General features: G+C 44.1%; 1 protein-coding gene across 4 annotated transcripts in view; it reads left to right on the plus strand.

Annotated features, from left to right (window-relative positions):
* Positions 1 to 15,694, plus strand: part of LOC115206058 (rap1 GTPase-activating protein 2) — a 91,559-nt gene that overhangs the window by 37,169 nt on the left and 38,696 nt on the right. For 2 of the 4 annotated variants that reach the window (XM_029772615.1, XM_029772616.1), the window contains exon 1: positions 3,440 to 3,745. The exons of the other annotated variants lie outside the window; for them this stretch is intronic. In XM_029772615.1, the coding sequence (XP_029628475.1) occupies positions 3,588 to 3,745 (158 nt within the window). In that variant the 5' untranslated portion in view covers positions 3,440 to 3,587. Of the gene's footprint in view, positions 1 to 3,439; positions 3,746 to 15,694 lie in introns of those variants that run through there. 4 annotated transcript variants of the gene reach the window in all.

Below are 15,694 nucleotides of genomic sequence, written 5' to 3' on the forward strand. Positions count from 1 at the left end.
TAGGTATTAGGTATTATTGAGGCTTAACCAGGGTGAATACCTGATGAGGCCCTGATTTCCAAGGGAGATTGTAGAGGCAGGGCAAACATCAGAGCTATTATAAATCAATGATTAATTAATAATATGAATAAGTCATTTTGCGTGGAGGTGGTCCTGGGAATCGAACCCACTCCCATGGTGTTGCAAACTCCATTCTCTAACAGAAGATCACTTGTATTTAAAATATATATATATATATAATTGTAGGGATCCAAAAGTTGTTATATTCATTAACAATACAGGATATCATCACTTGTTATAAGAGCTATTCCACCTATAGTAACAAACATCCATTCTCTCTAACAGAATACATACGGCATACCAAGCCCATAGACAGGCATTATCATTCCATACCGTCCCACACACTATTATCCATTTACTGTATCACATCGGTGGGCTCTCATGCTGTGTTGAACACATACAGTTGAAGTCAGATGTTTACATACATCTTAGCCAAATACATTTAAACTCGGTTTTTCATAATTCCTGACATTTAATCCTAGTAAAAATTCCCTGTCTTAGGTCAGTTAGGATCACCACTTTATTTTAAGAATGTGAAATGTCAGAATAATAGTAGAGAGAATGATTTATTTCAGCTTTTATTTCATTCATCACATTCCCAGTGGGTCAGAAGTTTACATACACTCAATTAGTATTTGGTAGCATTGCCTTTAAATTGTTTAACTTGGGTCACACATTTCGGGTAGCCTTCCACAAGCTTCCCACAATAAGTTGAGTGAATTTTGTCCCATTCCTCCTGACAGAGCTGGTGTAACTGAGTCAGGTTTGTAGGCCTCCTTTCTCGCACACGCTTTTTCAGTTCTGCCCATAAATGTTCTATGGGATTGAGGTCAGGGCTTTGTGATGGCCACTCCAATACCTTGACTTTGTTGTCCTTAAGCCATTTTCCACAACTTTGGAAGTATGCTTGGGGTCATTGTCCTTTTGGAAGACCCATTTGCGACCAAGCTTTAACTTCCTGACTGATGTCTTGAGATGTTGCTTCAATATATCCACATAATTTTTCTTTCTCATGATGCCGTCTATTTTGTGAAGTGCAATAGTCCCTCCTGCAGCAAAGCACCCCCACAACATGATGCTGCCACCCCCGTGCTTCACGGTTGGGATGGTGTTCTTCGGCTTGCAAGCCTCCCCCTTTTTCCTCCAAGCATAACAATGGTCATTATGGCCAAACAGTTCAATTTTTGTTTCATCAGACCAGAGGACATTTCTCCAAAAAGTACGGTCTTTGTCCCCATGTGCAGTTGCAAACCGTAGTCTGGCTTTTTTATGGTGGTTTTTGAGCAGTGGTGTCAAGCACTGCTCAAGCAAAGAGGCACTGAGTTTGAAGGTAGGCCTTGAAATACATCCACAGGTACACCTCCAATTGACTCAAATGATGTCAATTAGCCTATAAGAAGCTTCTAAAGCATGACATCATTTTCTGGAATTTTCCAAGCTGTTTAAAGGCACAGTCAACTTAGTGTATGTACATTTCTGACCCACTGGAATTGTGATACAGTGAATTATAAGTGAAATAATCTCTCTGTAAACAATTGTTGTAAAAATGACTTGTGTCATGCACAAAGTAGATGTCCTAACCGACTTGCCAAAACTAGAGTTTGTTAACAAGAAATTTGTGGAGTGGTTGAAAAACGAGTTTTAATGACTCCAACCTAAGTGTATGTAAACTTCTGACCGCAACTGTACATGTGTCTATGGACCCTCCACTGTTGAGCCTGTGAAGACACCTGCAGCTTCACAGACAGTCAGACAGACACAGAGAGCCTTTCCAGTAGGGCCTATGAGAGTGCAGGGCGAGAGTGGACACTGTACTGTACTGTACTGTACTGTACTGTACTGTACTGTACAGGAGAGATGGCAGACAATAGGAGGAGAGGGAGAGAGGGAGGAGAGTTGGTGAGAAACACCACCATTCATGCAAGTAATTGAGCTGTCAAAAAGAAAGCAGATGGAAGGCAAACAGGTGGCCAAAGGAGGAGAGGGAAGGACAGACAGAGATGGAGGGAGGGAGAACAGAAAATAATGTCTCGCTGGCTGCAGTGGGTTCTGGGTAAGAAGGATGGTGACTTGTGTTTGCCAAGCTTTGGGGCGGAGCTAGAGAGATAGAGGGAAGAAAGAGGAAGAGAGATGGAGGGAGGGAGAGAAATTGATGGAGGGAAAGAGGGTTGCATGGAAGAAAGAGAGAGAGATGGAGAGAGTGAAAGAGGTGGAGGGAGAGGAAAGTTGAGGGAGATGAGGAGAGAGAAATGGAGATAGACAGAGATCGAGGGAGAGATGGAGAGAGAGTTACGAGCGTTTGGTTTGTCATTTCTCTAAGCCTATCTTCTATTTGTTCTGTGCAGTTATGCTTCAATTCCAATGTTCTTGGCAACCGCAGAAGGCTTCTGATATGCTGTTTAAATTGAGATTTCACAAAGAGAGAGAGAGAGAGAGAGTGTGAAAAAACAGAGGTGAAATCGAACAAGGTCACAGAGGAGATTAGATAGGAAACAAGGACGACAAAATGACAAGCCATTAGCCATACGTTATATACAATATGGCAAATAGCACATATAGCAGTAATCTCAAAAAGCACAGCAGTAACCTCAAATAGCAGTAATCTCAAATAGCACATAGCAGTAATCTCAAATAGCAGTAATCTCAAATAGCACATAGCAGTAATCTCAAATAGCAGTAATCTCAAATAGCACATAGCAGTAATCTCAAAAAGCACAGCAGTAACGTCAAATAGCAGTAATCTCAAATAGCACATAGCAGTAATCTCAAATAGCAGTAATCTCAAATAGCACATAGCAGTAATCTCAAATAGCAGTAATCTCAAATAGCACATATAGCAGTAATCTCAAAAAGCACAGCAGTAACCTCAAATAGCAGTAATCTCAAATAGCACATAGCAGTAATCTCAAATAGCAGTAATCTCAAATAGCAGTAATCTCAAATGGCACATAGCAGTAACCTCATATAGCAGTAATCTCAAATGGCACATAGCAGTAATCTCATATAGCAGTAATCTCAAATAGAACATTGCAGTAATCTCAAATAGCACATAGCAGTAATCTCAAATAGCAGTAATCTCAAATGGCACATAGCAGTAATCTCATATAGCAGTAATCTCAAATAGAACATTGCAGTAATCTCAAATAGCACATAGCAGTAATCACACCTAGCAGTAATCTCAAATAGGACATAGCAGTAATCTCAAATAGCACATAGCAGTAATGTGCAAGCGAATGCAGTCAAGACTGTAAAAGCACACAGAGTGTGAGGGAGGAGGAGGAGAAAGGGGCAGCCTATCAGGCGGAGGTGGGCAGGGATAGAGAGCCGGGAAGGAGGGAGCGAGTGAGGGAGAGGGAGAGGGCATGAGAAAGAAAGAGGTAGACAGAGATGCAGAAATACAGTCCGTCTGCCTGTGCCGGTGAGGTTGTGTGTGGCAGTGCTGCTGTACAGTGTGGTCCGTTAGGACCACCAACCCATCAGGGACTACAGCACAACACAGTCTGGATCCAGAACCACAACCAGACACCATGTCAGGCTCCACTCCTGAGCCCGCTCCTCCAAGGGTCCACTCTAAAAAGGCTGGGATCCGGGCTGCGGTGATTCTAATCGGACTCCTGCAAAAGTCGCGACGAGCGAAGGAGAGAGAGAGGGAGAAGGAGAGAGAGAGGGAGAAGGAGAGAGAGCGGTGGGTGAACTTTATCTGCTGTTTGGTCTCCTGGCTGGTCTGGCTGGCTGCCTGCCTGTCTCAGAGGCTCACACTCTGCACTGCGGTGTTAAGTCAAGCTTTCAGAGCAACTTTTATTGCCTGACTATAAGTGCTGTTTGTATACACAGGTCGATGCTTGTCTGTGCCTTGTGTTTGTCTGTGTCCTTGTCTTTTGTGTGTGTGTGTGTGTGTGTGTGTGTGTGTGTGTGTGTGTGTGTGTGTGTGTGTGTGTGTGTGTTCTTGACACCACTGGTGTCTGTATGTGCATATCTGGGTCAGTAAAATGAACGGAGAGCGAGAGCGAAGTTAAAGGTTAGGAGGTGTCATTTGAGAGCTTGCAAAAGAGAGGCAGAGAGAGGAGCAAGAGAGAGTCCCTCTTCAACCTATTGTACCCTCAGCTATAGCTGGAGCCTCTCCACTCAGGATCGAACATACTGTGTTGTTTAATGCTACAGTATATGTCTCTATGTAGGTATGGCTTCCATTCGCCCTCTCTCTCTCTGTGCTGTCTCGAGAACACAATGGAATGGTTGCTGAAGAGTCAAACTGGTCTGAGAGTTTGAAAGGAAGGGATAGGCTGTCCTCACTGTCAACAGACCAAACAGACCAAAGCAGATGAGTGTTAGTGACTCAAAGGGAGAGGTCTCAGTGATGTCAGTTTAATGTGTGTGTGTGTGTGTGTGTGTGTGTGTGTGTGTGTGTGTGTGTGTGTGTGTGTGTGTGTGTGTGTGTGTGTGTGTGTGTGTGTGTGTGTGTGTGTGTGTGTGTGTGTGTGTGTGTGTGCACGTGTGTGTGTGTGTGTGCGTGTCTATATATTACAAGTAACTTATTGTATGTTGTTAACAATGGGACTGCCAATGATGCAAATGTCAGGTGACGACAGTAAATAGTAGTTCAGAGAGAGAGACTGACGAGTACGGGTACGTTCTGTTGTTTTTGCCCGTCAATCACGGCTTTCCTTTGGAAAGCAGAAATAGCATGGCTGTGAGAGGAGGTTTATTTTACAACACCAAGGCAATCTGATAGTGCGGACACAGTGAGAGAAGGCAACAGGGGAAACGGTGCCCTGAGGTTCTTTATGTTAAAACCTGTGCTGCTGTACAAAAAGACATCACTAACACAAAAACGTACTGTGCAGTTACGGCACAACAGACATCACTAATAATGTAAACACTCACAATAACACACACTAGACCTAGATGGTAGTGATGGGGATTTATTGGTTGTGTGAGTTAGTTTGATGCTGAGTTTCTGCATGTGGTCAGACGTACACACATAGGCTATGAGAAGGAGCAGTGGTGGTGGGTCGTAGATTGTGTCCACGGGGGCTGTCCTCCTCATTGGACGAGCACAGCTGGCCCGAAGACTCTTTAAAATCACTTCATGATGGATTTACAATGTATGCTGTGCCCCATTCATTTGAACAGTGTGGTGCTCCCAGGTAGTGTGTGTGTGTGTGTGTGTGTGTGTGTGTGTGTGTGTGTGTGTGTGTGTGTACACAGTGTACGAAACATTACGAACACCTGCTATTTCCATGACATTGACTGACTAGGTGAAAGCTATGATCCCTTATTGATGTCACTTGTTAAATCCACTTCAATCAGTGTCGGTGAAGGGGAGGAGACAGGATAAAGAAGGATTTTTAAGTCTTGCGATTTTTAAGTCAGAGGGTGAATGGGCAAGCCAAAATATTGAAGTGCCTTTGAACGGGTTATGGTAGTAGGTGCCAGGCGCACCAGTTTGAGTGTGTCAAGAACTGCTACGCTGCAATGTTTTTCACGCTTAACAGTTTCCTGTGTGTATCAAGAATGGTCCACCACCCAAAGGACATCCAGCCAACTTCACACAACTGTGGGAAGCATTGGAGTCAACATGGGCCAGCAGTGTATTGGGTGTGTGTGTGTGTGTGTGTGTGTGTGTGTGTGTGTGTGTGTGTGTGTGTGTGTGTGTGTGTGTGTGTGTGTGTGTGTGTGTGTGTGTGTGTGTGTGTGTGTGTACTAGCTTAGTGATTTAGAATAGGAACCCAATCAGTCCAGAGCGTTGTTGTGGTTGAGAAGGGTTGAGGGTTCTGGTTCCTGTCTCCTAACCTTCCTTGTTCCTCCTGGTTGATTGGTAGCCCTCCTCTCGTCCCCTGTAGGGGGGTTAATACCTGTCTAACTGGAGTTAAGCACATTCATTCCTTACTTACACCATGATTAGAATCACTGCTGCCTGATTATGATACACTAGTCATTACTGTTCAACAGTTCCCACACTGTGTCCCAGATGACACATTATTCACTATAGTGCACGACTTTTGACCAAGGCCAGAGGGCTATTTGGGGCACAGCCATGGATGAGAGTGTGCAGGCTTTTTGCTACAGGCTGTTATGTTGAAATCCAAGATCATAATGTGGAATATTTTGGGGTTTTTCTTCTCTGTGATACATGGCATGACCTTTGCTGAGCATCTTACAACATTTTCAGATTTTTTATCAGTTCCCTCTCTACAACCTCTTTTTATATTCTGACTCACTCTTTCCCTCCTCCCTTTGCTCATTCTTCCTCTCCCTCTCGTTCTCTCCTTCTTTCTCCCCTTCCCCCACTCTGCCAGTCTATGAAAACAGTTGTGATTAGCAGCTGTTGGGGATCACAAGGAGACTGGACTGCTAGCCCTCCAGGCATAAACGAAACACACACATGCTACTCATGCACGCACACACACACACACACACACACACACACACACACACACACACACACACACACACACACACACACACACACACACACACACATACACACACACATTCTACTCAAGAGCATGCATGCACACACACACACGCACTCACGCATGCATGCATACACCTATACACACACACAAACAAACACACAATCAGCAAATATCTACTGTGAAGCCTGTGTGTGGGCAGTTTGTCAATTAATACCTTCATACCACAGAACATACACACTCAGGTCTTTATGTGTGAGTGTGTGTCTGAAAATTCCACACTTATGGCGTTCTCCTCTACATCTCACACTGCATGGAGACTGTGTGAGTTTGCTGATGTTGTTGGTGTTTATGTCTGTATTTCTGTTCTCCTTTCCTGCGTGTGTTTGTGTGTGTGTGTGTGCGTGCGTGCGTGCGCGCATGCGCACGTGCGTGTGTGCCAGGGTGTGCATGTGGCAGTGCCAGGGAAGGAGCCAGTGAGCTGTGGCTCGTGTAATGGATGAGGTGGTATTGTCTCCCTAAGAAGTGCCCAGAGATGGGCACACTGACAGATTGCATGGAGCCCTATTTACAGAGCACAGCTATGTGAAGGGATTGGGGAAGATATTTTTAGCCCGGGCACTCATCTCCCCTCTCTCGCTATCTTTCTCTTTCTTCACCTGTGTCTCTGTCCAGCTGTCTCTCTTCAAACTCTCACATGTACCGTGGGGGTTGTCTGACAGATTGTGATTTTTTTTAGGAGATGCATGATGGGTTATTTGAAATATCCCATAGTTCAGTACAGGTCCATTGACAGAGGCTAGGTTAGGTATATCGTCTGAAAGCACATTAGAATATTTCAGTGGTTCATTCTAATACAGGTTTTCTGGTAAGATCCTACTTAGATTAGATCACTTCCTTTATTTAACTTCACGTCATAATAATAACTAGGAACTGGGAGTTGACACCAGGAACCAACCAACCACACACACACACACACACACACACACACACACACACAGAGTTTCCTCTGAGGTCTCCTATTATAACAGTATGGGGTTGGACCAGAGCCCAGAGATGGGGAGACCTTTACTGGTGTTGACTTATAGAAACACCTGGCCTGTTTACCCTCACAGTGGGTGGTAGGGAGCGAGGGAGCGAGGAAAATAAGGGGAGGAGTGGGGGAACGAGACGGAGGAGGAGTGAGGCAGAGGAGGGGTAGCACAGAAAGAAGGGAGAATCCAATTAAACCTCAACAGGTTTCCCTCTTTATGTTAGCTGCTCTGGAGAATTAAAAAAATATGTGAAGGCTTGCCAAGTCATTTCTACCCTTGTTTTCTTGGCACAGCGTAATCCAGAACGTTAGTGGAAGGCTTTTATAGTAAAGTGCTCGAGGTTCTGAAATGTTAGTCGACATGAAAATCTACTTTTATGGCAATAATTATCAGTTACAGAGTACTTTTATGGCGCTTTAATAGACCTCTATATAAATACAGTTGTTAAACTGGAAGCCTTTATGAAGATGACAGGGAAAACCACCGTTTTTCTGTACAACATTTTCATGTCAGTTAAGGAATGTTTTCATGACAGTAGATCTCAATATACATAAAGTTGTTACAGTATATTTACAGTATTAATGTAAAGCTTTATGATGTCAGCAATGACACTCATAGCTCCTCTGTGAGTTCTGGAAGGGCCTGGCACCCCAACACCCCTTGGTCCCCTCTAACTTCCTGACCTTGAAGGGTCTGGCAATAACAGGCTAACAGAGCGTGCTCTGTTCCCTTCATTCAGAAGGCTGTGCCTCTCAGTTCAGGACTGGTCGTACTGTTGCTCTCAAGGGGCTCTTACCTTGTCACATAGAATAGGCGTGAGGGTAGTAATGATTTAGTTGTTTGAGTCTGTGCTGTGATTATGGTGTTTCTCTGTGCAGTAGAGAGTTCTGACCATTATTTTGTGTTTATTTTGTGTGTGTGTGTGCGTACTTGCTTGCGTGCGTACGTTTGTGTGACTGTGTGTGTGTGTGTGTGTGTGTGTGTGTTTGTGCTCATGCCAAAGTGTGTATTTGTGTGTGACAGCAAGAGAGTGCGTTTTCGTGTCTGTTCTGTCCTAATTTCCCTGTCACACATCCCTAACTCTAATGCACACAATACATCAATACTCAAAGCCAATTCTTATTTTCCTCTGCTGGTCATAGATTCAGACAGATCTCAGCCTCTGTCTCTGTTAGGAGCTCATGCTGCTGCTAACCTGAGAGCAGGTGTACAAGGACAAGTGGAAATCATCACCCCATCTGACAGTATGACAACAGGAAAACGTGGGACTGGGGAGATGCATAAGGCGGAATGAGATTTCACTCTTAAGTTCCAAAGCAGTCGTTTTTATCTCAATATCAAATCATTTCTTGGTAACAATAAAGTACCTTACTGTGATTGTTTTCAATTAAAATGTTTTTTTTTATCAAAGAGACATTTCTCAAACCAGAATTTAGCTAGGACTGTCTGGAAGTAGTCTGAGTGGGGAGGGGAAAACTGAAAACTAGCTGTTATTGGTAGAGAGGTTTGGAACTCTCTTTTCTATTGGTCTATTAACTAATTTACTGCCTGGTGATGTCAATAGGCAGGAGGCAGGCCAAAACGCTATCCCACCAAAACAGGGAGACATTTCAGGTGGTCTTTTCAAACAGCTCTTACATTAAAAAGTCATTAACATAATTTTCAACATTTCACAGTATTATTCCAACTAGGGCTGTGGCAGTCATGAAATTCCGTCAGGTAATCGACCGTTATTTAACATAAACACATGTAGCATCTCCTGGCTTCCACGCATAGCTTACAAGCCACTGATGCAGACCTTTGGAACATCTACATTTGAAAAAGTCTAATAAATCCATGTAATATAGCCTGCACCTTCACAATAAATCCATGATTTATTTTAGACAGGTCTAAAGAAACATGATATGAATAAAATGTAGTCTATTTAAGAAGAACAGAATAGCATACTCTGAGTTGTCCTTATGTTAGGTCCTGATCTGGCTAGGCTATATGGCTGTGGACTACACTAGTTCATTTAGCAGACAAGATTTGCTTAGAATTCCGTGGCATTATTTTATAGTATGATGAATACAGTTGAACAGAGCTGAATAAAATAGAAAGGATATTTTCTCCAAATGATTTGAGGGAGTGCGTTCATGTGGCTATTCTAAATTGAGCAGTTAACAAAGAAACAGGTACTCCTACATACTTAATTTAGAGTTATTTCTGTAACTTTAGTTGTGATATAAACATTAGGGTATATGTTTTGATGTTTAATACATTGTAAAGCTGCATGATGCGACTCTAATGAGGATTTGAAAAAAGTCGTATGAAAAGCATGAGCTCTGATTTGTTTTTTTTAATGCAGGTTGTGCACACTTCATCAAGCACGTGACAATGCCTCGAATTTCCCGGCGGCATCCCCTTTGTGTGGCGGTAATGCCCCCAGAAACATCCATGCCTTTGGCGGCCAGTGGCTGTTGTGCCCTTGGGCTGAAAATAATGATTCTAATTCCCTGCTCCCGGTACTCGCATGGCTCTCCGTCACGTGACGGGGTCTTTCTCACAGGATACAAATGAAAGACAGACACATCAGGGACGCAACTGCGTGGGTCCTTATCCATTTCCGAGGCGCATATTGAAGATATTGGAAGAACTGTCCACATTTACTTTTCGTCCGCCAACGAGATGAGTAAGCTTAACAAACAGCAAAAGCACTGGGCTATGCCAGTCTACTATCCCCCATAGTACTGAAGTTAACCTATTCTATTCTGTGCGAGAAATAAATATTCCAAACATAGTCTGGGACTGTTGTGGGTTGCGATAGGCCCCAAACCACTAGCATCAAAAAACATTTTATATGCAATAAGGCTGACACAACAGATCAGAACGTTTAGCTTAAAGTGTTGATAAACTATTAGGTTATTTCTTCACATTATAAGCGCAACAATGCGCACACGGCAGTAGGATAAACGCGCGAGTGTTCCATTAGCGGGAAAACACCATTCTGAAAAGTGACCAGGAATGTGATTATGCATGTAATGCTTTTATTATAAAAGTGCATTTTTATGGTGAAAATTATCTTCCCCAAACTTGAAACTCACGCGCTGCTTATGTATGCCAGTTTGGCTCTACACCTCTTGTAAAGCGGATAAATGTGCTTCATTTTAAGAAGTTATTTGGCCACTTTAGTTGTGATACAAACCTTGTCAAAACATATAGGCCTCTGGGGTATACTACATGAGGTGTGCGACTATGATTGGAAAAAGTCGCAAAAAAGGCATACAGTATATCTTGCCTTACCGCACCCAAGATGGGCATCATTCATCATTCAGTGATAGGCTAATACTGTCACCCATCAGACTATTCTTGATTTAATCCTGCCTTTACATATACTAAATAATATATGTGTGAAATTTGTTTGAGTTTAGGATGGACCATTATCATGCACCTGTCTCGGAACAGGGTCAGGAGGAACAAAATACATGTCATCTAAATAGTGAATGGAGGATGCTTTTCCCGTGGTTCATTTTCATGCCAGACAGGTGGGCTATACTCCTGTTGAAAAGAGAAGCAATGTGCTTCATATTAGGGAAATTGAGAAGTAAATATAGTAGGCCTAGCCTATAGAAAGCTGATGGGATCCTCCTCTTTTTAATAGAGCCCATCACTCTGTTTTCTCACGCCACTGCATAGCCTATAGAAATGTTGCGCAACATGAGTAGTTTTTCGACTACATTTGCATTGATGTCAGAGTGATTATAGGGACAGTGCTGATACCAGGCAGTTAGCAAGTTTGGTAGGCTACTAATGACCATCAGCAGCATCAGAGCTGGGAGAAGCCTAATTACCGTGACTAAACGGCGGTAATACGGTCACCTTAACAGCCCTAATTCCAACCTCATAGTGTGGAAATATATATATAAAACACAGGAAAAATCTTCTTTTTTTTACTGCACTGTGCCTTTAAAAACGGTCTCATTTTCAATACACAGCACATGGTTTCCTCTTAGACAGGACTGCCCAACCCTGGTTCTGGAGCACTACCGTCCTGTAGGTTTTTGCTCCAACACTAATCTAGCACACCTGATTCTAATAATTAGCAGGTTGATAAGATAAATCAGGTTAGTAACACCTGGGGTTGAAGTGAAAACCTACAGGAGGGTAGCGCTCCAGGAACAGGGTTGAAGTGAAAACCTACAGGAGGGTTGCTCTCCAGGAACAGGGTTGAAGTGAAAACCTACAGGAGGGTAGCGCTCCAGGAACAGGGTTGAAGTGAAAACCTACAGGAGGGTTGCGCTCCAGGAACAGGATCCGGTCACCCTGTTCCAACACCGATGGTTGTATTCACTAGACTGGAGGAGTGCGTGTACTGGTCTGGAGTCAGTGAAAGATGATTTTGACATGAATCATCTGTATCGGCTCTGGCATTAATGCAGTTATCCCGTGATTGTGTGGTTCAATGTCCGATGTCTATTCTCCTCCCAGCAGTTTCCTGTGCTGTACGTAATCACTCTGGTAATACAACCGGATCCAAGGCTTCATATACACAGTGTATCTCCGCTTAGATGAGGCAAGGGGATATTATGTTATCGTCAGGCGGTTTTCATTTCATTTGTGTGTGTGTGTGTGTATGCTATATAGAAATGCTGACTGTTAGACTACCCATTACAAAATGCCATCGGTGATGGCAGCTGTCTGCTTCTTTCCTTTGAGATCTGGGCCCACATTCATTAAGCATCTCAGAGTAGGATTGCTGATCTCGGATCAGTTTTGCCTTTTTTAATCTGAGTGAATAATATTACATGGATGGGGGGGGGACCTGATCCTAGATCATCCTTATCTGAGACGCTTTATGAATACAAGCCCTGGAGTCCACAGCACTGCTCTTCTTATTGAGTTTGGGATTCCGTACTGAGAGAAGGTGTCTTTCTAAGAGGTCATTATCTCAGCAAGGTTTGGTCAATCAAAGTGTTTACACAGTGTTCTACGATTGATTTTTTTCCCTTTTTCGATTTTGTTGCCGCGGCAGTAATTCTTTTCCCAACTTCATTCAGGTTTCATTTGGGAGAACAAATCAATCCCTCGCAGTGTACCCTCCACTCTCTAGAACTCTGCCAGCAAGGTGTGTGTGCTCATGTGTTCCTCAGCCATTCGGTTGACTGGCTGGGCTCCTCTCTTCTTTGACCCCTTTATCTGTAAATAGCCTTTATATCCATCGGACCGGGGCAAAAAAATGGTTCAATCAACGTTGTTTCCATTTCATTTCAACCTCAAAATTAGATGTGATGATGTTGAATCAACGTTGAAAACCAATTGGATTTGCAAAAAGTCATCAACGTAAGGGAATTTAGTATTTTTTTTCACCAAACTTTTAACCTAAATCCAATGAAGGTGACATTTTTGGTTGATTTCACATTGAATTCACGTTAGTTGACAACTCAACCAAATGTAAATCAAAACTAGACATTGAACTGACTGTGTGCAGTTGGGAGTCAGTCCCAGCAGGAAACAGGAAGTAGCCCTCTTGACCTCTTCAGTTACCTGGGTGCCTATGGGATTCCTTATGGCTTATGAGCAACTGGCCCCCTTGTAGCCTATGTGGAGATGAGAGGTCCTTGTCTGGCTACTGGTCCCCCCAGGCTACTACTGTATATGCTAACATTATAGGGTTCCTTGCAGGCTACTGGCCCCACAGTGCCCAGTGAATAGGTAAGGGGCCTTCAATGTGCCACTGGGCTTATTGGCTCCCCTTAACCCTTTGTGGAGGCCACGAATCCTTGTTAAACCACTGCTCCCATATACCTGAAAAATTAAAGGGTCCTGATTGGCTACTGCCACAATAGTGTGCTAACATTTTAGAGGTATATGATTAGCTACTGTCTCCCCTGTGGCCAGTGCTGAGGTAAGGGTTCCTTCAAAGGGCCACTTCACTTGTATTAGCCACATACTGGGAGCCATGAGCCATCATCCCAGCCTGCAGAATGCAGCCCTTTCAACACCTCACACACTGACGTTCATTACATTACACCATTGGTCTGTGTCTGACTGTCCGTGGCACTGGACGGCCTATCTGATCTGCTAGGATAGATGGGAGGAACAAGCACATCCATCCTCACTGCTATTTTTACACCGGGCAGATCTCCTATTGATACAGGGCTATGTCAGTGCATAATTTATACATACTGTAGAGTACTCTGCCATGGTCCTGATTAATGCAGCTATGTATGCCAGCTATGTCTGCCATGGTGTATGATAATGATGATGATGATGATGATCGTTAAATTTATGGCTCAGTCTATAGGCTGATGCTGCTGATGTCCAGCATACGGACAGTTAAAAGGTTGGGCAGTACGCTAGACTCTCCTCTGTCCTCCGCAGACGTTAGTGAACTAATCCTCAAGCCTTTGACTAATTGAATTAGGTGTGCCAGTTTAGGGTTTAAACAAAAATGTGAAATGTCCGGGAGGAGAGGAGAGGGTTGGGAAACCCTGCGCTAATGGACGGGTTGCACTTGATTCCTCTCAGCCATGATGTCCTGCTGGCAGATTAATGTATTCCCTCATTTTTGTTTTTTGTTAAATTCATTAGAGGAATGATTGGGCTTCTGTAATTGTAATTCTGCGGCATCATCAACTTCATTATTGAGTTTCATAACAAATATCTTTATCTGGCTGGAAATAGAACATCACAATTAGGGGCCATTGTCCTCCCTCCCTCCCTCCCTCCCTCCCTCCCTCCCTCCCTCCCTCCCTCCCTCTCCATCTTCTGTCTCTTTCCCCTGTATGCCCTCTCTCTCTCTCTCTCTCTCTCTCTCTCTCTCACTCTCTCTATTCCCCTCTCAATTTCAATTCAGCTTAAGGAAACATGTTTACATTGTCAATGCAAGAAATAGATAATAAACAAAAGTGAAAAACAATAAAAATGAACTATCTCTCTCCCTCCCCCTCTCTCACTCTCTCCTCCTCCCTCACTCTCTCCCCCTCCCTCTCCCCTGTTTATGTGTTGATACTAGCTGAGGCAGGTACAGTACACTATGTGCAGTGCCTGTCATCTCTCCAGGGTGTAATCAATAGGTGAAACATGGAGGCATGTTGTTGGAACGTTAGGTGAACAGATGTAATTAGAATTGAATCAGGTCCAATTAAAATCAATAAAGGAGTTGGGTGGTGATTGTGAAAGAGTTAGGCTAGATAATGAAGGGTGTTTATTGGGCGATACAAGATAGGAGACAAATCCTAGGTCATATCATTATCTCCATTCACTTGTTTTTGTCCCCCCCTTTTTGTCCCCAATTGGTAGTTACTGTCTTGTCCCATTGCTGCAACTCCTGTATGGACTCGGGAGAGGCGAAGGTCGAGAGCCATGCGTCCTCCGAAACATGACCCTGCCAAGCCACACTGCTTCTTGACACACTGCTCGTTTAACCCTTGAAGCCAGCCGCACCAATGTGTCGGACGAAACGCCGTACACCTGGCGACCGTGTCAGCGTGCACTGCACCCGGCCCGCCACAGGAGTCGCTAGAGCGCGATGGGACAAGAACATCCCTGCCGGCCAAACCCTCCCTAACCCGGACAACGCTGGGCCAATTGTGTGTCGGCTCATGGGTCTCCCGGTCACGGCCGGCTGCAACACAGCCCGGTATCAATCCATGGTTTGTAGTAACGCAGCTAGCGCTGCGATGCAGTGCCTTAGACCGCTGCGCCACTCGGGAGGCCTGAGTCCACACACTTTTATTAATTGTCTGGTTTGTGTGTGTCTGCATTCGTTCGTGTGTATGTGTGTGTGTGTGTGTGTGGTTGTCAAAGTGTTAGAGCTCAAAAGAATCTCTAGCTTTAACCTTCCCATTCACTATCAGGCCATTCACTATCAGGCCTCTCTCTCTCTCTCTCTCTCTCTCTCTCTCTCTCTCTCTCTCTCTCCCTCCCTTCTGTTTTCCTTTGTCATGCTGCGTCTCCCTCCTTCTCTCCACCCCTCCCGGAGAGAGAGCCATTCACGGTGACGCAGGAGCTGTTTCATTAGTACCACCGAGACAGGCAGCAAGGAAAGACTACGCCACCACTGTCTCTCACACACTGTCTCACACACACACACACTGTCTCACACACACACACACTGTTTCTGTCTGGGAGCTGTGTGTGTGTATGTTGAGACTTGGCTGTTAATCACTAGCGGTTCTGGGGGGGGGGTGACAACAATTTTGG

Source organism: Salmo trutta, chromosome 13 (genome assembly GCF_901001165.1).
Source record: "Salmo trutta chromosome 13, fSalTru1.1, whole genome shotgun sequence".
In the NCBI taxonomy this organism is placed as follows: Eukaryota; Metazoa; Chordata; class Actinopteri; order Salmoniformes; family Salmonidae; genus Salmo; species Salmo trutta.